General features: G+C 49.6%; 1 protein-coding gene and 1 pseudogene across 3 annotated transcripts in view; one reads left to right on the forward strand and one right to left on the reverse strand.

Annotated features, from left to right (window-relative positions):
• The window catches only part of IQSEC2 (IQ motif and Sec7 domain ArfGEF 2), a 77,442-nt gene extending 61,208 nt beyond the window's left edge, over positions 1-16,234 (reverse strand). For 2 of the 3 annotated variants that reach the window (XM_032330018.1, XM_032330022.1), the window contains exon 1: positions 15,265-16,091. In XM_032330018.1, coding sequence (XP_032185909.1) covers positions 15,265-15,971 — 707 coding nt within the window. In that variant the 5' untranslated portion in view covers positions 15,972-16,091. Of the gene's footprint in view, positions 1-15,264 lie in introns of all 3 variants that reach the window. The other variant, XM_032330019.1, reaches the window with a different exon arrangement.
• Positions 16,235-17,043: 809 nt separating this feature from the next.
• On the forward strand, positions 17,044-19,924 carry LOC116582259 (annotated as a pseudogene).
• The last annotated feature ends 5,493 nt before the right edge of the window (positions 19,925-25,417 follow it).

Raw genomic sequence — 25,417 nt, forward strand, 5'->3', positions numbered from 1 at the left:
AATTCCCTGCTCATATCTCTTGAGGTTATTTGCAAGAATTGTTTGGTCTTATTATCCAGGTCCATCTGCTAGGGCCAACAGGTGGCCAAGGGGAAGTTGGAGGGAGGTGGGGCTTTGATGTCGCCTGGAGTGTCCATATACATCTCAAGGTTCTATATGAACCACAGGTGGGAAGAGAATGGGGGAGGGCCAAGGGCCTCAGCTGGTACCTTGACGGGCCCTGCAGAAGTAGAGGCAGGCAAGTCCATAGGTCCTTGCGCCTTCAGGGTTTACAGAAAGGCCTAACACTTAGAGGTGGACAGATCTGTGTTCAAAACCACTTATTTGCTGTGAAACCATGAATGAATCCATTCCTTTCTCCGAACCTCAATTTCCCCAACTGTAAAATAGGTATAGTAATTCCAACTTCAGAGGGCTGCAGTGAGGTTTGCTAGGGACAGATAGGCCTAGTGGTTATGAGCACAGGCTTTGGGTCAGAGGGGCCTAGGCCTCAGTGGCAGCTCTGGCCTCGGTAACTATGTGATTTACATCTATAAGGCCCCGTTTATTCCTTAGTATAATGGAGATAACAACAGGGTTAACCTAACAGAGTTGCTGGAAGGATTGTGGTTGTAAAGAATATGTAATAACATTGGAAAAGGCTTAAATGAGGAAAGGCTGCTTAATAATCGTTGTACAAATATTGGTTATGGTAGAGTTGATGGGGCCTCCTGTACTCCCCATCCCCTTTGCCCAGCTTTTTTTTTTTTTTTTTTTTGCCATAGCTCTGACCACTATAGGACATATTCTGTGTCATCTTGTTTCTTTTCTGCCCCTGCTCCACAACCCGCCCCCCAACATACACACAACAGAATATCAGCTCCGCAGGGCAGAGATTTTTATCTCTTTTGTTCACTGTGTCCAAACACCTAGAACAATGCGAACAGAGAAGATGTTCTTCTACAGTTAAGTGGATATCTGCTCCTTAGGGGCAAAAAGGCATTTTTGGCAAATACAATAGTCAGAATATAGGCATGGGGGCACACAGAAGTCTGTTATGCTTAGGAACCCTAGACAGTTCAATACAACTTGAATACTGGTCAGGAAGAGAAGACCATGGCTAGAGAGATGAGTGGAGCCATGGTCTGATCAAAAGGAGCACACGAGAGCTTTCCTAGACCATAAATGGTATAAAGACTTACTCGTGATGATGGCCAGGGAATGGAAAAGCCCTCGGGGAGAGGCAAAGATACCTCCCAAGTTCAAGAGCCACCTAAATCATGACAATGTGAAAAGTGACTGTAAAAAACCTCTTGAAAGATAATTCAGCTGGAGAAAGACTCCTGCCTAAGTGACCAATCTGAGCCCAGAATCAGACCTAGAAATGACACAGAGGGAGGTAGAGAGGTCAGGAGGGTAAGAGAATGGTGACACGCAAGAAAATCTCATAAGGGTTAATAAGAGAGAACAACCAGCTGAACCACCACCGGACAAATCAGAAAGCTTGGGGGATAATGAAGCCACTGTCAGTAATGGATCCACCCGACATCCAAGGCCAAAATGGTGGCAGGGAAGCAAAATGAAGGCCGTGGCAATTTCAGCTGCCGTTTATCCTTTTGCTGGTGATTACTCTTCCTAAGGGGTCCTTGATTACCACTATTCATTGAACAAGTTCTGGGATGCTGAGGATGATGATGAAGATGGCTGCATACTTCAAAGAAATGTTTAGCTATGTTTTTTAAATTTCTTCCTCAGAAAATGAGGCAAGTGCCACTTCAATTTTTTATTTTAAAAAGAAGACAGGCAGAGGCTACAACAAAGAGCCTTGAATACCAGGCAAGGGTATATTGTTCTGTAATTTCTGGGGAGTCCTTGGGGAGCTCAGCCCTGGGCGTGATAAGGTCAAAAGCTGCCTTCCCCCAATTCATGCTCCTTCCTGTCAAGCAGGCTTTATTTGGTCTTTCGCTTATTCTGCCTTCTAGTAATGCAGAAAGAATAAAGTGACTATTTATTAGGCACCTACGAAGGTTCAGGCTTGTGTTATGTTCTTGACAGCTGGGCGAGATGGTTATTCTTCTTGCCATTGTATAGATATGAATACTCAGGCTCAGGGTAGCAATGTGATTTGCCTAGAGTTACGCAGTTAATGAGCGGTGGAGCTGAGATTCAAGTCTGGGTTGGTCTGACTCTAAAACCAATGCTTTTAACTGCTACAGCTGTGGTTTCCTTCTGTCATGTCAGAGCTAAGTGGCACTTCGTCTCCCATACCAGCCTGTGAGCTTGGCCTCTCTCCCTCACCTGGCTCCAATCTCCCCTACACAACATGCCGCCCAAGCCCCTGCCCCCACTTCCCACCACCCATGAGCACTGGGGTGGGGGGGAGTGCTTCTGAAAGAAGCAATCATTCAAGGTCAGAGGGGGAGCGCCAAAACAGGAAGGTGGTGTTAGGTACAGGTATTGCAGCCCAGATCAGCTCCACATTATGACAAAAAAAAAAAAAAAAGAAAAGAAAGAAAGAAAGAAGAAGAAGAAGGGGGAGAGAGAGAGAGAGAAAAAAAAGGAAAATGGAACTGGTTCTCTCTCCAGCCCTCCCTTCCTGCCTCCCTCTGCTAGAGGCAGAGGGATGGAGGTTCAGTGATGATGGGGAGGAGAGTGGGTGGAAAGGGGAGCAGCTTAGAGCAGCTCGATGTTGCAGAAACCTCAGCTCAGACTCAAAGCCCCCTCCTGCGCACTAGGGGCCCATCTCTGGCCTACCTGCTCCTACTGCCTAAGCAAAGGAGGCTGGGTTGAGCTCCTGGGAGCCCACTAAAATGAATGTGAAAAATAAAAAAAGGTATGAAGTCCTAACAGTGAAGAGGATGGAAGAAAGTGGTATTGATGAGAGGTTTCAACAAATTTCTGGAAGCAAAACAAAAACAAAAACAACGAAAGAGGAGAATATTCATAGTTGAAGGGACACTGCTCAGGGGGTTGCAGCCAGGGTGGGAGCCAATCTGGCCAGCAGAGGTCCAAAGAGACTGTAGACATGAAGATGGTAGGTATGAGGAAGGGCAGGAATGGTCAGGATCTGAAAATGGGGGTATATGCTGAAGGTAAGTACATGAAATCCTCCCCTGCTCCCCTAAGCCCCAAATCCAGAATCCAAGCTGCCTGGCAAAGCAAGATATCAGAGAGCTCCTGACTAAGGGAATGAACCTATCTGCAGTCAATTAGGGCCCCCAGGGGCCTGCTGGTGTCCCCAGGATGAAGTGCTTTTCATTCTGGCATTCAGGGAGCACCCATTATAATAGCCAGCCCCCTGGTGTCTCACCTAAAATAAAGCCAGCAAGTGGATAAGCCAGTCTGGGTGTAAGGGCATCTCAATCAGACTTTCTCCTAACTCATTCATAGACTGTAAGATAGAAAGTATGAGGGAAAAGACAGGCAGCCTCGGGGATCAATCCAGGAAGTTGCACATCTAACTGGCGGACATTCCAGAAAGAGAAAACAGAGAAAATGAAAGGAAAGAAACTACCGAAGAAATTATGTAAGGAGAGATCAAAAGAATCCGACTGAACCGACTCACTGAGTACCAGGTTGGGTGAATGGAAAACAGACCTTGAACTGATTACATAGTTTACATAGCTGGTTACATAGGTGTATTTGGCTTGTAAAAATCGAGCAATTCATTTGTGACATGAGCACTTTTCTGTATGCATATCATATTTCCATGTGATATCTAAAAAAAAAAAAAAAAAAAAAAGAACACCTTCTCGAAATCTTCCAGCAAACTCTCTCCAGAAGGTGTGCTATGATTATCTGCAGTTTCAAGGAACTCCATGGGACAGTAACGACATAAATGAACAAGTGAGCGAACAAATAAGGGAGAAAGAAAGTTCTGGTCTCAAATACAAAGCAAAGTAAACAGTGACATGATTTTGAGCCATGTCGTAGAACATAAGAAAGGAAAATGCATTTGCTTTTTTTTTTTTTAATATTTTATTTATTTATTTCATAGAGACACAGCGAGAGAGGGAACACGAGCAGGGAGTGTGGGAGAGAGAGAAGCAGGCTTCCGACTCAGCCCGATGTGGGGCTCGATGTGGGGCTCGATGTGGGGCTCAATCCCAGGACCCTGAGATCATGACCTGAGCCGAAGGCAGAGGTTTAACAACTGAGCCACCCAGGTGACCCTGCATTTGCTTTTGACACTAGGAACATCTTCCTGGGAGTACAGAGATTGTGACAGTGGACCATGGAAACTGAGGTGCAATTATAGTCCTAAGCACATGAACACAGTGCATTATTGGTGGTCGGTTTGTCTGGATAAACCACCAAACACCTAATTATTACAGAATGCAAATGCAGTCAACCCTGTGGAATGCAAAAGTACTGAGCACAGAATGTGGGAGGTGCCAGGGTGGAGGAGAGAGGGAGGGGAGGATGGGGCCCTAATAACTATGTCTTAGAGACCAAGTGGTGAAGAGATAGTGTGGAAAATGGATGGAATAGGAAACCGTAGTTTAAAACACTGCTTGTTAAAGTTACAAAGGTAACTAACAGAGGAACCGAAGTAGTAGTATAACTATCGCAATCTATGAAAGGGAGAGAAAGAGTCAGGTGTTGTAAAGAAGCTAGATCCTCATTTGTCCTAGTAGAAAGAAGTCAGTAAATAATGTTTAAATTGATAAATGAAGGGCACCTGGGTGGCTCAGTCGTGATCCCAGGGTCCCTGCACTAGGCTTCCTGCTCAGCGGGGAGTCTGTTTCTCCCTCTACCTCCTCCCTGCTTCTTGTGATCTCTTTCTCTCATAGTGCGCTCTCTCTCAAATAAATAAATAAAATGTTTTAAAAAGATCAAGTTGATAAATGAAGAAATAACCACGGAAGCATGTTATTTAGAGATGTGAAATCACCACCAGAAAACCTAAATGGTAAAAGCAGTCACCTCCGAGGGCTGGAAGGGGGGAATAGGGAGACATAGGCTTTTTATTACATACATCTTTGTGTACTCTTTGCCTTTTTTTAAAAAAATGTTTTATTTTTAAGTAATCTCTCTGCCCAACGTGGGGCTAGAACCCACCAAGCCCAGAGATCTAGAGTTGCATGCTCTACTGCCTGAACCAGCCAGCCTCCTGCCCAGTATTTGCCTTTTTAAAATTATGCAAATGTACAGCTTTAACTTAATTAAAAACAAAACAAAACAAAACAAGCCCCTCCTCTTTCTTTGGACCTCAGTCTCCCTCACAGGACGGACAGAAGAGGGAGGGTGATGATTCCACGTGATGTGAGGGCCTGTTCTCCAGTGCAGCCTTCTTTTTAGAGCAGGAATGAGACAGGCTAGTGAAGGATGCCCCCCAGCCCCCGCCCCCAACTAACACCTCAACTCCTTCTGGAGTCACAGTAGTCGGTGAGGGTACCTTCTCAGCTGCTCCAGCCTGTACGGCCCTCCAGTCCCCTTCCAGCCCCACGGTCGTCTGTCCAGCCTCTCCAGCCTTCCATTCATTTGACTATTTACACCAGTTAGTTATTTATACCTGCCTGAGTCACAAAGGATTTGAGGTGGCTTACTCCAATAACACAGATAAAGAAAGAATTAAAAATTGAACTAGAAAATAGGACTCAGAAAAAGAGATCAACAAAGATGCTCAAACTGTATTTCAAATTGGCCGGTAGCTGGGGAACTAGAGCGAGATACAATGAGCCATGATAGCCTCATGTTAGGAAGGAGGAAATACAGCCGTTCTCCAGGGACATAAATCTTTGCCGGGCAAGAAATTTTGCAAATCACTGTCTGTGGGAGATTTCATGAAGGAGAAGGAAAGGACTGGTTTGGTTTGTTTTTTAAACTTAAAGTTGTCCTACTTTAATGATGTGCTATCCAGATATTTGGATGAGTTAAAGCCTATAAAAACTAAAGAATCTCAGGTAATATCATGATTATAGAAATGAGGTATAAGAGGTGTACCTGAGTGGCTCAGTCATTTAAGCATCTGCCTTCAGCTCGAGTCATGATCCCGGGGTCCTGGATTGAGCCCCAGTTGGGGCTTCCTGCTCAACGGGGAGTCTGCTTCTCCCTCTCCCTCTGCCTACCCCACCCCACTTGTTCTTTCTCTCTCTCTCAAATGATTAAATAAAATATTTTCAAAAATACAAAAAAAAAGAGAGAGACATAATGTATAAGAGCATGTACTTTGGCACAATCTTGAATGATTCCATATGTTTTCTTCCCCTGAAAATGACTATGAAGCACCTAGGGGTATCAGGGAATGCCATTGAAATGATCTCGGTTAATCCTGAGAGATGGGCATTTTCATGCCATTTTCCAGACAAGAAAACTAAATCTCAGAGAAGGCAAGGTGACATAGCTGAGGTCCTCCAGTGGGGGCACAGCCGAGATTCAAACTTGGGTCTGTGTGCTGGTAGCCACCCTTGTGGGGAGCACAGCACAACGTGTAAACTTGTGGAGTCTGTGTCCTACACCTGAAAACAAGTGTGATATTGTGTGTCCACTACACTCAAAACAAACAAACAAAAAAACAGAGACAAACTTAGATCTCTCCATTTCCAAAGCTCATTCTTTGTGTAACATACAGTGGGGCCTCAAAACCAAGGCATCCAGGCTGGAGATGCTCTGCCCAAGGCAATAGGCACCCATGTGATGACAGACACAAGCCTGCCCTCTCCCATGAAAACAGAAAAAAGGCGGGTGACTGGCCTAGCTCTCAAGCCGAAAGTTGCCTCTGAGCTGTCTCAATTACATTAAATGAGGACCTCAAAGGCAAAGAGCAGCAGGGAGAAAGGTGGGCCTGGGTGGAGAAAGGGAAATCTGGGCGTTCTCCCTCACTGCGAATCTAGGAGATCTGATTTCTGAGGGGCTGAGCCAGACAGGGTGGAGGGTCTGTCTGCCATCAAAGCAAGAGACCCTTTCTCTGAGGGATGCCTCCTCTTCATGGCTTCCTCCCCAGCAAGTCATCAAGCCTCCTCAAGCCCAGGTTTTCTCATCTGTAGGACACAGAGAGAATGGGCCCTGCAACCTTCCCAGGATTTCAAGGCATAAAACTGCACTTTTGAGGGATGATCCTTTGAACATGGGCACTAACATTAGCGTCACTCTTCTGGTCAGAGCTCTTCTACTCACACATTGGCCTCAGACGAGCCCTTTCTCTCTGGGCCTCACCCTTCTCATCTGTGAAATGAACAGCTTGAGCTGGATGCTTTTTAAGGGTCCCTCTGGCTCAAGTTTCTTGGCTTTTATGCTGGAATCACTGAAATCGTGCTGGTCACGAACAAGGCCCAGCAGCTGTCTACACACCCCTGTCACGGCTCTTGCCCCCATGTTGTCACCGTCTTTCTCCTCCAGTAGATTATCTCTACTCCCCACTGACTGAGATCAGGCCTTATCATCTCTCATGCAGATGGTCCCACTAGCCTCCTCACTGGATGCCCTCCAATCTGTGTTCCACACTGTCCACTCATGGGATCTCTCCAGAACCTAGCTCTCAACACATCACCCCACAGTCTAAAATGAGCATCTCTTTCCTCAATCTAAAACCCTCTCCTGGCTCCCAATTCCCAATAGAATAAAGCTCCTCATCCTGCTATTCAAGTGTCCTCCTGATCTGGGCTGGCTGACCCTGCAGACCCTCCTCCAGCAACCCTTCCTGCCTCGCTGTTTGTGCTTCAGTTTGTACTCACCTCATAAAAGTAAGTGCTCCCCTCCCCTACACACCCAGCTGGTTCCATGTCTCCGCACATTCACTGATGTGGTCCCCTCTGCCTTAGCCTCCCTTTTGCTCTCCATTTCCGCCAACCCACATACTGACCTTCTTCATCTAACTCACTCCTACTCATCCTCCAAGTCTCAGCTCAGGCATCACCTCTTCCAGGAAGCTCTCCATGATGGTCTAGGTAGATGTCCCTCTTTTGGGCACCCACAGCCCCCCTGTGTTCCCCTCTAGCCCACAGGAAACCTCAGTATATTCATCTTCCCTACCCAACTGTGAATGCCGGGAATCCGGGAACTGAGTAATATTAACCACAGAACTTCCTGCCGGCAGTAGTACAAGACATGGCACGTACTAGGCTCGTAACATTCACTGGACTGACCTCTCTTTCAGAAATGCAGTGAGCTCCCATATGGCCTCTCCCTCCAGCTCCTCTGCAGCAGAGTTTGGCCAAGTTATTAATAATAATAATGCTTCTTGCAAAGGAAACAGACACTGTGTGCTGAATGCTTCACCTATGTCATCTTACTTAATTTGCACAATAATCCTGAGAAGATTCATAACCATTTAGGAACTGGCCAGCCCATCAGATGGACAACTGCCTCCCTCCCATTGTTCTAAGGGAAATTTGGGGAGGGAAAACTATTTAGGTACTTTTCATCACAGATATGATGACAGTGATTCTAACGTGGCTATAGAGAGAAAAATACTGGCTTTGTTCAGGTGAGGGCAGCATCCTAGAATCCAGCAGGAAATCACAAGGCCCAGATCTGCGGTCATATTATCCCTTTAAAAGGGTATAAAAATCACATAGCTACAAAGAAATGGATCGATATTAGGGAAACAGTACATATCAGGTGCTACTTGGGATAAATTTCCTTCCAAAATATTAGAGGACTGATCCTGATGAGCCCATGGGGCTCTGCCTTGTTACCTTTGTTTTGAAGATGTGCGATGAGGTTCTTGGCTGAGTTGTTTTGTTTGCTACATTACACCTCTAGGGGGCAGGGTAGCCCCACAGATTATTTGCCATCCTTAGCTCTCAGCTTTCCATCCCGATCAGAGCCTTGATGGGTATATTAGGCAGAGAGGCAATTTTCTGATATATTTGGCGGTGGGGTGGGGGTGGGGAGAGGTTCAACATGAATATTTTCTATCAGAAAACAGTTTTCTCATTTGCTACTTGAGAAAACCGAGGTTCTCAGAGTTAAGTGACTTGCCCAGAATTGGAGAAAAGTCCTCCTTCCACGGTGCTGCATTCTCCCTGACTGCTAAGGCCCCTAGAGAGATTTGGCTCTTAAGTGTTTGAGAACAGGCTTCCCCACATAAATACTTTCAAAGTGGATGTTTGGAGAGAGACCAAATAACTTCCAGGAGAAAGTCGGAATAACTAGCAAACTACCAGGCCCTACGTGAGTTACATCAAAAGTGGAAACCAGTCATTTACTCACCATCCTTCCCCAAGACCAGGGTTTATCCTTCTGCCAGGGAACACAGTAGGGAAAGAGTCAAAGGGGCTGAGTCTTATTTTGACTCTAAGACCCCATGCCTGGCCCAGGGTCTGAACCCAATAAAGACTTGATGAAAAATAAGTAACTTTCCACTAGACTGGGCAGACTATGCATGGGTCCTATGCATGTCTCTTTGCTCCTTTCAGAGAAGAAGATCCTGCACCAAGGGGCAGGACCATGGTATGACATGGCCACAGTGTGGGAGGGAGAGGTAACGATGAGTGGACTGGCCGTGGCATCCCCAAAGTTTTGTCTGACTCTGCTACCCTGACATCCTACCAACTGGAAAAATGAGTGAGTGCAAAAAGCACCAAAGAGTGGAGGCCAAACCACTCCTGGGAGCATGAGGACAAGGCCACACAGGAGCCAAGAGGATTCTGAAGTGGAGTTATTTCACACCGCCAGAGCCCTGGAATGAAGAAAGACAGAGGCACCTCTGGCCATTAGTGCGCCAAGGCTTAATCTGACATTCATTTGTCTATTCACTGTTTCCTGGGCAGCTACTGTGTACTGTGCTGTGTGTTTCCAAGCTGCTTGCTCTCTCACTCATGCCCAGAGCACCTGCCACAGGCAACATGCTCTCGATACGTGTCAGTTCAATCTCAAGCTGAAGGAGCTCTCCATCCAGTAGGGAGGACACGAGATGCAAACAAAGAACTGGGGCAAAGTGCTCGTTTCAAGGGCTGGAGGTAACCCAGCAAACCAACATGGGAGAGGGGACAGGGCAGCTCGGCCTTGGGAAGTGGATGGAGCAGCAGCCTAGGAGAAGGAGGCAGCATGAGTGAAGACCGCGAGACCACGAGCAGGCTGCGCTGGCTAATGAGGGGGTACGCCGGCCCTTCTGGCTGGAGCATGGTGTATGGGAAGGGGCCTGGAGAAGAGGTGAGAGGAGAATGGTGAGTTGGGTGCCAATCCTAAGAGGGCCCTGGGTGGCAGGTGGAGGAGCCCTGCAGAAAGCTCGGCCTGGCTGTGTGTTACCAGAGGCTTGATGGAGCAAGAGCAGGGGAGGCATCTATGAGAGGAGCCTGTGGCAAAAATCTAGGCGGCAATCAGGAGCCGGACCCTGACTCGACTAGTGGTATCCAGAGCTCTGCCGGGGGGTGGAGGGGAGGCCAGAGCTGTTCCTAGAGTGTCTTTAAAGTCTTTCTACCTTGCCTGCGGGAGGCCACGGTATCTCACAGACTCAAGCCAGACACTTCTGGGCCCCATGAGCTTGTGTAACCTCAGGCAGGTCGCTGTACCTCTCCGATCCTGGTTGCCCTGTCTGAACAATGAGGATAATACTACCCCTTCACTAACCTGGCAAGGGACTCTGCGAATGAGATAAGCGGCCAGACTGCATGGTGGGTGAGAGCACTGCAGATGGACTCTGGAGCTTGCCACCTGGGCTCCTTCGAGCTCCTTCTTGGTCCTGCTGCTTATTCACTGAGTGACCTTGGGCAAGTTAACCAACACTTTCTGGGCCTTGGTTTCCTCATCTGTGAAATGGATTTAATAACAACATCCACATCAAAGGATTCATGTGACAACTGAATGAATTAATACATGGAAAGCGCTTAGAACAAATAGTGCTTGGCACTCAGTAAATTCAGTAAAAAGAAGGACAAGAAGGAGAAGAAGAAGAGGAAGAAGAAGAAGAGCTAGCTATTCTTACATAAAGCCACATAGGGTGGCACCTGGCACACAGAAGGCTGAGACTCACTCAGCATGTGTGTGGCCTCCTCTCCATGCTCCAGGCCTTTACTATGCTCTCAACAAATTCAGAGGCCCCAGTAGGCAAGGCAAGAGGTGGTGGGGGATGAGATCAAACAGTAGCAGAGGGCAAGCCTGAGTCCAGTCTTTCTCCCGCATAGGCCCCCATCTGACACCAGGAGACACCTACTCCCTTCAAAGCCCTCCAGCCAGGTACTCAGCCAGAGGCCTGCCCTGCCCTGATCCTTCCTTCCTCCCAGATCCTGCACACCCCCACCACCCTTGCTGCTTGTTTTGTGCTGAGCACTGTCGCTGCCATGGGCTGAGCCTGGCACCCTGTGTCTCTGGCCAGTAGGAAGGGGCTCTATAAGTGCTGAGAGCACGGTGTTTGCTCAGCCTGGGGGCCCCTGCTGATCTGTGCACGCAGCCAAGAAATGTTTGTAGATCACAACAACCCCATTCTTGCCCCAGATCTAGACGGAGAAGCAAGACTCCTCTAATTCTCATTCAACTCAACATTATCATTTCCTCCCACACAAGTATAATGCTCCCAACACAGTGGGGGGAAAATAAATGGCTTACCCTCCTGGGAAGAAGGAGAGCCCCCCCACCCCCGGGAAAAGCAACCAAGACCCCAGAGGAGACACACTTCCCCGGGGCCCCTCCCTGGGCTCACTCTCATCACCCCCACTTCCCCCCAGTGCCCTCGGCCCCTGCAGGGAGCACACTGACACAGCCCAGCAGCCACGCAGTAGACCATGCATTGTCCTGGCTGTCAGGAACACCAGGCCGGGCCCTCTGGTTGCTGTCCCCCAGTGTGAGCTAGCTTGCAGGGTGGGTGGGCGGGGGAGGAGGTATGCCTGGAGGGGGTTGGGCAGAGGATGGAGAGTTACCACCCAACCAGCTTCAGCCCACCACCGCCTACAGCGGAGCCAGAGCTGGGCCCCATGCACAAAGCGTGGGAAATACAGCTCTCTTCAGTGTGGAGTGTCTCAGCAGTGCCCCCCAGCACACCCGTAAATCATTCCAGGCGCCAGAACTGCAAGGGGGGCCAGGCCAAGATCAACCAGGAACGCAGAGCTCTTCTCTGATCATCTGGAGAGGGGCGGCCATGCCAAGGATAAAAGACCTGAATGCTGATGGAGCCCAGCAGTGACTAACAAACAAAGAAGCAAACAACCAAGCAAAGCCCTCACATCCAGAAGACCAGTGGCCGGAAGGAGGTTGAGCCTCCTCTCACTCTATGCTGCACTAAAAAGGCCACACCCAGAGCACAGCAGAAGGCAGACTGGCATCCGGGAACCTGTCCAGAAGAGACAGTGCAGGAGGATGTGGGACTCTCGGGGGGAGAGCGGGGGGAGTGGAGTAGGACATGGGTGGGGGTGGACAAGGCAGCCACTTTCAGCTGCAGCAGAGCTAAAGTTCCCAGGACCAAAAGTCTGTCTTCGGGGTAGTGTGACCTCGGGCGGGTCGCTTCACTCCTCTGAGCCCCCTGTTTCTTCAGCTATAAAATGTGCATTGTGGTGACAGACGCACAGGATCGCGGGGAGGACTGAATTAAGTCTCCAGGCACACGGGGCCCTCAGCTAGCGGCAGCTGGCCTCTCTCCTCTCTCTCTCCGCCAGAGGGAGCCTGGGGACCAGAAACGCCTATAGCCTGTACCCGCTTTACCTATCCTCCCCCAGTGCGGCAGCCTCTGCTGCGAAAACTCCCACCCTGCCTGCCCTGGCTTTCCGAGGCAGCTTTCTCACCCACTCCTTACAAACCCAGAACGGCCCGGCAGGGGAGTCTCCTTGGCAGCAGTGGTGGCAGCAATGGCTACCGCAGCAACAGGCCCCTTCCTGATGCCTGGCTGCGAGGGAGAGTGGAAAGGAGGGAGACACAGGACCCTCTTCCCTCCCCCGTTGGCTCCCCCACTCATCCCAGCGTCAGCTCCTCCTGCTCAAATCCTCTAGATATCTAAGGCTCTCCTGGCCTCTCCCAGCTTGTGAACTGGCCAGGTCCCAAAGCCAACAGACTCCTGTGGATCGCCAAGCTCTGGTGGAAAAACGACATGCCTTGGAGCAGGTGGACTTGGGTTCGAGTCCCAGCTCTGTTAGGAGCCAGCAGCATAACCTTGAGCAAAACCCTTTCATCTTGGAACCTCGGTTTCCCCATCTCTAAGATGGAGTTGCTACTGATCACTGCACAGGGCCTGTTGTGAGGCCCCAAAGAGGCAAAGGTGGATGTGCAAATATTTAATATATGGTTAGGAGAAATTTAAAGTACTATCTAAACCCTCCTATTAATCTAGTTGAGGAAAAGAAATCCAACAAACAGCCTGGAGGGTTTACAAAAGAGGGACAGACCGAGAGGCAGGCCTGTGCGGATGGCAGAAGCACAGAGCTCAAGAGCAAATGGGCTTCCAGCCAGCCAAGAGATTCAGATCCATGGCTGCAGGATGGAGAATCTGAGGGTAATGGAATCCTGGAACTAGGGAAGACCCAGGTCACTTCACTGGGCTCTATACCTCATTCAGGAATGGTGCTTTCTCTAGCTCTTCCCGACACCCACTGGGCCTCTACTGGACATGTCCAGCGCCGCCCCCCAACCATCTCTTGAGTCAGTCCACTGCATCACCATCCAGCCAGGCTGGGAAGTTCTCCCTGAATTATCCCCTAATTTCCGCCTGCTCCTGGTTCTGCTCCCTCGAGCCACACATAATGAGACTATCACAGGTCTGACCACTCTGGAAAAGTATTCCACAGCCAGGCTCAAGGACCACCATGTCCATCCAGTCTCTTGCTCCCACTCCCACCAGGGGCCTCTCCTGAAACAGCCTCGTTCAGTGGGTCTGACCCCTTCCTTCCTCCAGCGTGGGACCCACACAAGCAGTCAGTCTACGGGGAATGGGCTCCCAGTAGTCATGCCTGGACAGGAGAACCCATCTCCCTCGTCCCCGGACTACTCTGGGGCAGTGCACACCAAAACTCAGCTGAGGGTGCACTGCAGCGGAGCCCAGCTGAGCCCTCGAGCTGCAGCTGCTGCTCCTGGGGCCCAGCCATCTCAACCCAGCACCCCAGCCTGCTGCCTCACCACGGGGGAGTTGCAGAGAGCTGTCTCCCGGCAGATTTCCTGAGGCAGAAGGCTTCCCCACCCCCAGCCCAGCCTCCAAGAGACACTCCACTGGTTGTGGCACATGGTAGGACCAGCTGAGCAGTGAGAGGAGGGGGAAGGCTGTCCATTCGCTAGAGGACTTCAGACTTGCTCTGTAGTGTGGCTGTATTAGTCACAGAACCATCAAATCTAAGCTGGGGACCTTAAAGAGCATTCGAGGCAGACAAGATATGGGGGGGGGGGGGGACTGAAGGCCCGAGAGAGGAAGGGATTCAGTCAAGGTCACGAAGCCAATCTGCAGCACAGCTGGAAGGGGGACCCAGGTCTCCTAACTCCCGGTTCAGTGTTCTTTCCAATACAGCAGAAGGGAAAGCAGGGAGCCTTCAGGGAAGCCCTGTGAGCCTGCATGCCCTTGACTCTCTTAGCCTGACATTTATCTCGACCAGCTCATGGTACTGTCTGCAAGGAAGAAGTGGACCCAGCCTATGTCCCACCAACCCAAGAGACACTGCCAACATGTCCCGAATAGGCTGATACAGGCCCCAGAAGAGAAACTGGCACTGATCCAACAAGAGGGAAGATCTGTAGACTTCCCTTCCCGGTAGCTCTTTCATTGGGTGGTGTTTTTCTCCAGGGTGGAGAGGGGTGGTCTTTGAGGAACTAGCCAAGGGCCTGGCCTCCATCTTTGCTCTCCCATCTTTGCTCCCCTGGCCAGAATGTGCTGCAGTTCCCCTCAGAGGGGCGTCTCAGCCTCCAGCAGCCATTCCAGTCCCCACCTGCCTATCTGGGAAAGGATGGGTCTGAGACCATCAGAGACAAGATCAGGCCTGCACTCAGCACCTGCAGAGGAAACCCAAAGGTTGGTTGGGGGGGGGGCGGGGGGAGAATGGGGGCTTTCTTTCCCTTGGGGCTCTGAGGTGACACCATCAGATAATAAAAATCCCAAGCAGCACCTCCAAAATAAATAAATAAATAAATAAATAGCCATCCTCTGGCAAGGGTACAGCTAGGGGGTGAAGAAGTGGAGGGGTGATGACTGCTGTAGGCCCTCACTTCGTGGTTTTGAGAAAGAAGAGACACCTGCACTCATCTGGCCAACCTAGGCTGGGGTGGCTAGAGAAGGGGTGTCAGCTCCTCCTGACAGGCTGGGACGGGAGAGGAGGACATGGAATCAGGCACGGGCTTCTTACTCTATCAGCCATACAAGTTGGAGAGGGAACTAGAGGGGAAGAGCTGGGGTGAACGGAGGGGTGGGTGGTGGTACGAACACACGTTCCTTACTTTCTCTGGAGGGTTGTGGCCGGGCTGGTGCTGGTACTGGTGCTGTGGCCGCCGCCGGCCCCGGGGCTGGAGCTCCTGGATGCGCCACGGCTCATCTGGCCCCGCTCCCGCGGTGGCCGGGGCCCCACGCCCACCGCCGCCGAATAGCCGGCTTCCTTCTCGCGGCCCGGGTGAGCTGACCCGGTCTCCCGCCCGCCACGTTCGCGACCCAGGGCTGGGTTCTCGTGGTGCAGGTGGCACTGGGCCACGTCGCGCTCGCGGGCTGGGTAGCCGGTAGTGTCCTGGAGCGGGTAGGCGGCGTCCCGCTCCTTGTCCCGATACACCGCCTCCCGGTTCTGGTAGGCGCCGTCCCGGTTCGGGTAGCCCACGTCCCGAGCCGCCTGGTGGAACTGGCTCTCCCGCAGCTCTCGGTGGTGAAACTGGGTCTCGCGCAGGTTCTGGTACTGGCTCTCGCGGCCGGGGCTATCCCGCGCGCCGTGGGGGTCCCGGTGCAGCTCCCCGCGGTGCAGCTGGCTCTCCTCCCTCAGGTCGCGGTTCTCCTGGGTGAGCTGGTCCAGCTGGCCCTCCAGCTCTTCAATGCGCCGCCGCTGGGTCTCCAGCAGCTGCTGCTGGCTCTCGATGATGTTGTTCAGCTCCAGCAGGTACTCCACCGCCCGGTTGGGGCTCTCGGATCCCGGACCGCCCGGGGGCCCCGACCCCGCCTCCATTCTGGCGGCCCAGGGGCAGGGGAAGGGGCAAGAGAGCCCGGTCCCCGCTCGCTCACGGCGCCACCCTCCCCCGGGCCCAGCCGGGGGAGGGGGCCGGCGGGACGCGAGGGCGCGCACCGGGCTCGAGGGCCCGGGGGCCCGGGGGGGCCCGGGAGACAGCTCTGGGGCCGGCGGCACCGGGAGCAGGAGCTGAGGCTGCCGCCGCCACCGCCACGGCTCAGGAGGACGCGGCCCACGGCGCTCCGCCCGCTGCGGAGTCACTGCGCAGCGCGGCCGCGCGGGACCGCCCCGGCCGCCGGCCCGCCCCCCGCCCCTGCCCCCACCCCGCGCGCCCGGCCCGCCCCCGCGCGCCCCACCTGCCGCCGCCACCCGAGCCCGAAGGCAGACCCGCCCTGAGACACTCGCGCCGGCCGCAGCATAGGCTGCGGGGAATCTCTCTGTGCCACCGCTCCCAGGGGCTTCACCCAATGCAGCCCAACGCAGCCCTCCATCTCGGTCCGTTCCAACGTCCCTGGGGTCCTCTCAGCCCAAGATCCTCATCTAAGACATCCCTGGAACCCCCATTGCAGGCAGCCTCCGGATCCGGGCCTCCCGAGGACTCCGCATTCCCGGGCCTGCCAATCCCAAGTGTCAGATTCCACATCCCATCCAACCCCGGGACGTCCTATCTCAGGCGACCTCCCTCCCGCCCACATCCCGGGTAGTCCCGAGATCTCTCATCCTAGCCAGTCCCTGGACCATTCTTCCATCTCAGCCAGCCCCATGTCCCTCCAGCCCAGGAAGGCCACAGCTCCCACTTCCCAGGCAGCCCCCAGAACATCACCTCCCTTTCCCCACAGTCATCACAGCCATCCACCCCCCACTGCAGCCAGTTCCTAAACTCTCCATCCAGTGCAACATCCAGATCCCCCACCCCCTCAACCCCAGGATCAGGAAAGTTACCCAGTCCCTGGGTCCTCCAACCAAGGAGGTCCCAGGATCCCATCCCAACGAGTTCTGGGACTCCCCATCGCAGCTAAGGATCAAAGCTCCATTCATTCCTCCAGCTCTCACTTTCTGCCCTCCTCTGGAAATGCTCTCCATTGTGTCCATTGTCTTCATCCAGTGAGACCCATCCTTCAAGACTTAAATGCCACCTTATTGAAGCCAACCTTAATTTCCCTGGCCAGAAGTGCTCACTTTCTCTCTCCTCTCAACCTCCCATTTCACTTCTTTACACTTCTCTTGTGGTACTATGGGACAAGTGGATCTCTGCTTTAAAATGCATTCGTTTGTGTTCTTATTTTATGTCCTCTGCCAAGTCGAGCTCCTTAAAGCCAGAAACATGTCTTCATTCATCCTTGTGAGCAGGTTGGGGTAGAGGAGAAAGCATCCATTTTATAGTGAGACAAAAATGGATTTAAATTCTATCTTCTCTCTGAACTTCCATTTCCCCAATCAATAACACCTGTCTGGTAGGAGTGGTCTTAGAAAAAAGCAGATAAAAGCATTTGGCACAGAAAGCACAATCCACAGAATAGGAGAAAATATTTGCCGATGGTATATCTGATAAGTGTTTTGTATTCAGAATACACAAAGAACTCTTAGAGCCCAACAACAAGAAGACAACCCAATGTTTTTGAATGGGCAAAGAATTTGAAGAGATATCGCTCTGAGGAAGATACAAAGGGCCAATAAGCTCATGAAAAGACACTCACCATCATTAGCCACCAGATAAACGCAGATCAAAAACCACAATGAGGCGCACACACACACAATGAGATTTCTGTGCTACCCATATGGTGTTGTTCTGAGTTCCTGTCATAACTTTCACAATTTCCAGAGCCTTTAGTGTCCTCCACATGAAGGAGGCGGCTGTCCTTAAAATCTTTGCAGCAAGAACCCCCTTAAGTGGCACCAAGCTTGACTTCCAAGTGGAACTGTACATCTCTAAAGAGAAAAATGAAGGCATATACAGCTTAAATCTGAAGAAAACCTGGGAGAAGCTTCTGCTGGTGGCTTGTACCATTGTTACCATTGAAAACTTGGTTGCTGCCAGTGTCATATACTCCAGTAATAGTGGCCAGTGAGCTGTGTTCAAGTTTGCTGTTGTTCCTGGATCCAGTCCTACCGCTGGCCACGTCACTCCCCGAAACTTCACTAGCCAGCTCCAGACAGCCTCCCTGGAGCCATGACTTCTGGTGATGTCTGGTCCCCGGGCTGATCACCAGCCTGCCACCTAAGTGTCTTATGTTAATCTGCCTACCAATGCTCTATATTACACAGACACTCCTCTGTGCCATGTGGGCATTGCCATTCCATGCAACAACAAGACAGAACCCTCAGTGGGTCTGGACCAGGAAGTTCTTTCTGTGCATGCATGGCAACGTTTCCCATGAGCACCCGTGGGAGGTCATGCCTGATCTCTACTTCTACAGAGATCCTGAAGAGATTGAAGAGGAAGAGCAGGCCGCTGCTGAAAAGGCTGTGCCCAAGGAGGAATTTCAAGGTGAATGTACTGCTCCAGTTCCTGAGTTTACTGTTACTCAACCCAAGGTCCCAAACTGGTCTGAAGGTGTGTATGTGCCTTTGGTGCCTTTCCTAGAAGTTCCCTGCTGAAGACTGGAGCGCTCAGCCCACTACAGAAGACTGGTCTGCAACTCCCACTGCTTCGGCCACTGAATGGGTAGGAACAACCTACCCATTGGTAGGTTGGGTGGTCCTTTGGGATGCAAAATGGTGTGGTCACTTGGGAGAGCCGTTTGAAATTTGTTCAGAATGTTAACCATAGAGTTACCATATGACCCGGGAATTCCACTCCTAGGTACATAGCCAAGAGAAATGAAAACATATGTCCACCAAGAAACGTGTACATGAATGTTCATAGCAGCATTATTTGCAAAAACCAAAAAGCAGAAACAATCAAATGTTCATCTGTCGATGAATGGGCAAACAAAATGTGCCATATCCACACAATGGAGTACTTTTCAGCCATAAAAAGGACTGAAGTATTGATCCATGCTAAAACATCGATAAACCTTAAAAACATTATGTTACGTTATGCTAAATGAGACACGAAAGGCCACATATTGTGGGATGCCTGGGCGGCTTAGTTGCTTTAGCGGCTCACTTTTTATTTTGGCTCAGGTCATGATCTCAGGGTCCTGAGATGCAGCCCCCTCTTGATCTTCATGCTGGGTATGGAGCCTGCTTAAGTTTCTCACTCTCCCTCTTCTTCTGCCTCTTGCTCCTGGCATGCACTCACTCTCTCGTTCTCTCTCTTTCTCTATTAAAAAGAAAAAAGGGCCACATATCATGATTTCACTTATATAAAATTCCAGAATAGGCAAATTCATAGAGACAAAAAGCAGACTGGTGCTTGCCAGGAGCTGGGGCATGTGTTGGGGAAAGCGGAGTGACTACTAACAGGTATGAGGTTTTTTGAGAGAGAATGAATGTTCTAAAATTAGATTGGTGGGACTCCTGGGTGGCTCCCTCGGGTAAGCCCCCGACTCTTGAATTCAGTTTGTGTTCTCAGGGTTGTGAGATGGAGATCCGAGGTGGGCTCCTCCTTGGGCGTGTAGTTTGTTTTAAGACTCTATCCGTTTCCCTCTGTCCCTCCCTCTTTCTCTCTCCCTCTCTAAAAATACCATAAATAAAAAAATAAAATTCAATTGTGGTGATGGTTGCACAACTCTGTTAATTAAAAACCACTGAACTGTACATTTTTAAAGGGAGAATTTTATGATATGTAAATTTTATTTTGATAAGGCTAGTTTAAGAAAAAAAACAAATACCTTGCACAGAGTGTAGCACATAACAGCAATTACAGTAGTAATAACTAACACTTCTACAGAGCTTACCATGTGCCAGGGACTGTGCTAAGCATTTTACATTACATCACTTAATCCTTATGACAATCCTATGAGGTAGGTAGTGTTATTACCCCCATGTTACAGGTACAAGGAGAGTGAAACCCAGAGGTTGAATGACTTGCCCAGGGTCACAAGGAGGCATAGCCAGGATGCTCAGAGTTTTCCTTCTCGCTTCTTCATATCTTTTCTCAGTACTTTATACAAAAAAGATGCACCATCTTTGTGTTAAGTTAACACATCCATCGCACACTTCTATTCATCCAGTGAACACTTACAAAGTGTTATGTTCTAGGCAATACCTGCATTCTCATCCTTATCCTTGCTTCTTTCATTCAGATTCCCTGTGGGTCATGGGGTGAATGGGTAGGGAGATTCATTCACAAAATACTTGTTGAGTCTCTACTATGTGTCAAACACTGTTCTAGACGCTGAGGATAGAATAATGAACAAACTAGACAACAATCTCTAACCTCATGAAGCTAATGTTCTAGTAGAACAGAGAGACAATAAACAAATAGAAAATACAGAGCATGTTGGATGGTATACTAGATGTCATCAAGTTAAGGTGAGGCCATACTCCATTAGTGTGGGTCCTAATCCAATGACTGGTGTCCTTATAAGAAGAGAGAAACTTGGACATAGACACACACACACACACACACACACACACACACACAACATGCACACACTCGTGCACGCACAAAGGGGAATGACATGTGAAGACAGAGGCAGAGATTTCAATCTACAAGCCAAGGAATGCTAAGCATTGCCAGTAACCACCAGAAGGTAGGAAGAGACAAGGAAAGATTCTTCCCTAGAGACTTCAGAGAGAAGCATGGCCCCACCACCACCTTGATTTCAGACTTCCAGCCCCCAGAGCCCTGAGAGAATAAATAAATTTTCATTGTTTGAGGTAACCCAGTTTGGGGTACTTTGTTATAGCAGCCCTAGGAGACTAACACTGGTTCTCTGGAAAAAGACCAAACAGGGAAGGATGATAGAGAGCCCTGGGTGAATCAGACATAGCCTGTGCCCTCAGGGAGCTGCCGGTGTAGTCAGAGAGCTCCAACCATAAGTCACAGACAGGACTAACAACACAAGGTGTAAAGGACCAGAGCAGAGGCACAGCAGGACTGGGGTGCTGGGATGTCTTTATGGCTGTGAAGGTATTTGAGCTGAGCTTAAGATTTTAACAGGTGGGGGGCGCCTGGGTGGCTCAGTGGGTTAGGCTGCTGCCTTCGGCTTGGGTCATGATCTCAGGGTCCTGGGATCGAGTCCCGCATCAGGCTCTCTGCTCGGCAGGGAGACTGCTTCCCTCTCTCTCTCTCTCTCTCTCTGCCTGCCTCTCTGTCTACTTGTGATCTCTCTCTGTCAAATAAATAAATAAAATATAAAAAAAAAAGATTTTAACAGGTGGAAGTGGAAGAGCTGAGAAAAATACCTGTTGCATGGAGCCACGTGTGGTGGGAGGAAAGGAACGGTCAGTAAAACAGTGTGTGTTTGAGGAGCCATACACAGTTTGGTTGAAGAGAGCACAAGATATAAGTGTGTGAGCAGGTGTGTGTGTGTGTGTGTGTGTGTGTGTGTGTGTGTGTGTGTTGTAAGGGATAGGAGGTAGTGGGAAGACATGGCTTGATTTAGCTTAGAGAAGACTCCATTGCCAAGCTGGAGCATCTGGACTTTCTCTTACAGGCAATGAAAAGTCAGGAACATTTTTGAGCAAGAGAGTAACATGGTAGGCGGCGAGGGGGGCTCCACATGGATATCATATGTACCAAACATTACACACCATAAGGTGAGTTTTGTCTTGGTTCATTGTTATTTGGCTGAAACTGTGGTACTACCTTTTTGTTTTTTCCTGCCTGCTGGCTCCCAGGGTCATTTCCCAGAAGCCTCAGCCTCTGGCATGATTGCTCCAATTCTCCTTACCCTAGGGCCGGCTTTGCCAAGGAATATGGAGCCAGAGCAGGAAAGAGCCCTGAAAACCACATCTCACCATTACCAGTATCCAGTCAACAAAAACTCATCACGATAACGAGAGCCAGGAAATATTTTCCTCAGATGCAAAGGTGGCACCTGTTCAAATTGGTTTTTCCTGTTGGGTTCTCACAGCTCTGTCCATAAACAGATCTTCTCTTATACCGGTTAGCTGCCAGACATGAGATGGGAAAATCAAAAAATTTTTAAAAGTCATTGTTCTTTCCATCAGAGAGTTTACAGGTCCAGAATGTCAGAGCAGAAGTGATGTTAAAGATTAACTCACTTTTCAGATGAGGGCGCTGAGGACCCAGAGAAATGATTTGCACATACTTGCTGTGTGATCACTAAGCTACAGTTCCTGACTTGGGCTATTTCCTGAGGTCCAGTGTTCCAAAGAGTCTTAAGATTGCAGACTATAAAGAGCGGAATGCTAAGGAAGTGCCTATCCGTGAGGAACATAGGAGAACGAAGAAGGATGGGAAAAGGAAGTCTCTCATCTCTGTGGGGATCCCTAAAGAGATAGCAGTGCTTAAAACTGAGACAGCATTTAGCTAATTAATTAATCATCTTTCCAGTCCTCTTTCCCCTAGTGGGGGAAGGGACAAGATATATCCAAAGTGCCTGTCAGTCTTGAACAGTCTCACAGAAAGCAATCCTAATAGGTTAGTCGGGAGTTTTGTTTCAGGAAAAATTTTCTCTCCGAAGAGGATTTGTAAGCTTGATCCTGTCAGAACATAAAACCACATAACCCAATGTGTTTCCAAATTTGTCCTAGCTGCCATAAAATTTTGAGCCAAATTCAGAGTCCAATTATAATCCAGTTCATTTTGGGTACCTGGCAACATCTATTCATGCTTCCTTTACATGGTCTCTGGTCTGTTTTCTTCCACATTTTTATCCCTAATTGTCTTTCTTTCATTTTATAACTGATGAGCCTCCTAATATCCTCTTTAAGGTAGGCGGGATATAAATCTTACATAAACTAAACTATATTTACAGATGCTAAGGGGATTTGAACTAGTGAAGAACATTTGCAGGAACAGATGATATTTGGCCTAGAAGAGAGCAGGCTTGTGAAGACATGATTACTGGCTTCAAATATCCAATAGGCTGTCAGAGGGGCAATGCAGTGGAATTATTGTGCTTAGCTCTGAAGGGCACAATCAGAAGCAATGGATAAAAAGTACAGGAAGACCAATTCCCAGAAGGAAGAAACCTCTCAGAGGCAAAGCTTAGCAATGACGGTGAGTTTACTACCATGGGATGTCTTCATATAGTGGCAGGATGGCCTCATTTGGAGGGGCTTATTGCATAGGGAATGTAAGCACTGGATGGAAGGGTTGGATGAGATTATTTAAAAGGCCCTTTCCAGCCCTAATAGATGTAAAACACAGCTCTATGTGTAGAAAAGAAGACTGGGGCAGGGGACAGGTGGGGAAAGAGACAGGAAAGATACAAAAGTTCATCAAATGCTAGAACATTCTAGTCAGAAGCAGCAAACCCTAATTGCTTCCAAGATCCTTGTACATGGAAAAATGGTCCACAAACAGAATCCCCGGCCACAATTTCCCCAGTCTTATTCCATCTGACTCCTACAGGGCAGGAGAAACGAAAAAATCAGCTCATTGCTCCCGGTGCTGTTATTCAAGAAAGAGCACATCAAGACCTTTAGAGCTGGAAGGAGCCTTAGAGATCCTATTATCCCAACCCCGCACTTTAGAACTGGAGAGAAAGAGGCCCAGAGAGTGGAAGGGGCCTCCCTGTCTACCTGTCAGCCCCTTCACTGACCATGTGGTACTAAGGGGAAGAGACAATTTTGTTTACCCTTCAGTCCCCCACCTAGATGGGGCTGCAGGTCCTTGGACATGGTGAATGCCCAGTAGGCAGTTGGAAAATGGAACTGAATTGCCCAGAAGAGCTGGAAGTAGAAGCTGGGTCTTTTGGCACCCCCACCTGCAGCCCACAATACTTTCCATGACAAAATTTCATCCACTTCAATTCAACAGACACTGATTTGGCATATCTGTGTGCCAGGCCTGGAGCTATAGCAAGAGAGGAACAAGAGGCAGGCTGTGCCCTCAAGGAGCAACCGGCTCCTCCTGGGAGCTGGGCTCTTCCCTTCTTGGGCCCTGCACACCTGCTGTTCTTTTGGCGTAGAAAGCTCTTTTCGCTGCCTTTGCCTACTTACTGCCTATTCATCCTTCAGATCTCAGTTCAAATGTCAATTCTTCAGCGGCACCGTCTCTCACTCCCAGATGAGGCAGATCCCTCTGATAAACGCTCTCAGTGAGTCTTTCTCCTTCCTTGAGCTTAGCAAGTATGTAATTACATATTGATTTGTGCGGTTCTTTGTTTGCTTTCCTCCTGCCTCCTTCACTAGACTATTAGCTCTACAAGGGCAGATACTCCGTCTGTTACGCTCCCCACTGTACCACGAGTCTGGCAAAAAGCCTGGGACATGGTAGGCAAGCAATAAGCAATCTATGTTTGTTGAATGCATGAATCAACAACCTAATCGGGTATATAGATAGATAAATCATAACTACAATTCACTGTGATAAGGGATATATGGTAATACAGAAATCAATTCCGTAGGAGGGAGAAAGCCAGCTCTTGTATCAACGGATCTGGCCTTGTAGAATAATTACACTGCCAGACAATCAAAGCAGGGAACTAACAGCATAGCCTTGAGAAAGTGCCAGTTGGGGGCACCCGGCTCGGTTAGTCATTAGAGCATGGGACTCTTGATCTTGGGGTCAGGAGTTCAAGCCCCACGTTGGGTGTAGATTACCTAAAAGAAGAAAGGAAGGAAGAAAGAAAAGAAAGTGCCTTTTGTGTTTAGACAAACCAAAGCTGTGAGTACCTGGTAATCACAGTAGTTCTGCCACAGTCGCACAGACTGGGCACCTGAGTACCAGGCACGAAAGGCAGAACCAGACATGGGGCTGGCAAGGCCAAAAGGACGCTGCTGGTATTTAAAATCCACAGATCTCTCTGTTCCTTAGTGATGTCCTCTACAGGAGAAAGACCCAGAGGATTAACTGGTCCTGGAATGAGGGGACAGTTCTGCATCTTTGGTGGTGGTGGTGGTGGCGGCGAGGCGGTGGGGGAGGGGGTCTGGTAAGACCTCTCCCAAGCATAAGAGAGTGTTGCCCTCTAGTGGTAATAATGATCATGATCACTATAATAGCAAGTAATGGATGTGGCCCTTATTAGGGTGACCATCCACTCCGGTTTGCCCGGGATCATTTCCGCTCTCAAGTTCCACTTTCTGGGGAACCTCTGGGTCCCAGGCAAACAGTGAAATTTGGTCATTTTACCCCTTGATGATGTTTAGTGCACGATGCATACACACGATCTCATTCGATGGCTCATAGCCCCCAGGGTCATGAATGAGGATTCAGGCTCCAGAGACCTGTAGAGCTTTAGCTACCCAGCCTGATTCCTAAATGAGAAAAGAAAGCCCAAGAGAAGCAAATTCCTTTTTCAACATCACATTACAAATTTATAGCAGAACTGGGATCAACATGTAGGTATCCAGACCCACAATGCCGTGCTCTCTGTCCCTGCCTGGCATGCCCTTGTGTGCTTTGTCAATTTGTCTAGGTCCCA

This window comes from Mustela erminea, chromosome X (genome assembly GCF_009829155.1).
Source record: "Mustela erminea isolate mMusErm1 chromosome X, mMusErm1.Pri, whole genome shotgun sequence".
In the NCBI taxonomy this organism is placed as follows: Eukaryota; Metazoa; Chordata; class Mammalia; order Carnivora; family Mustelidae; genus Mustela; species Mustela erminea.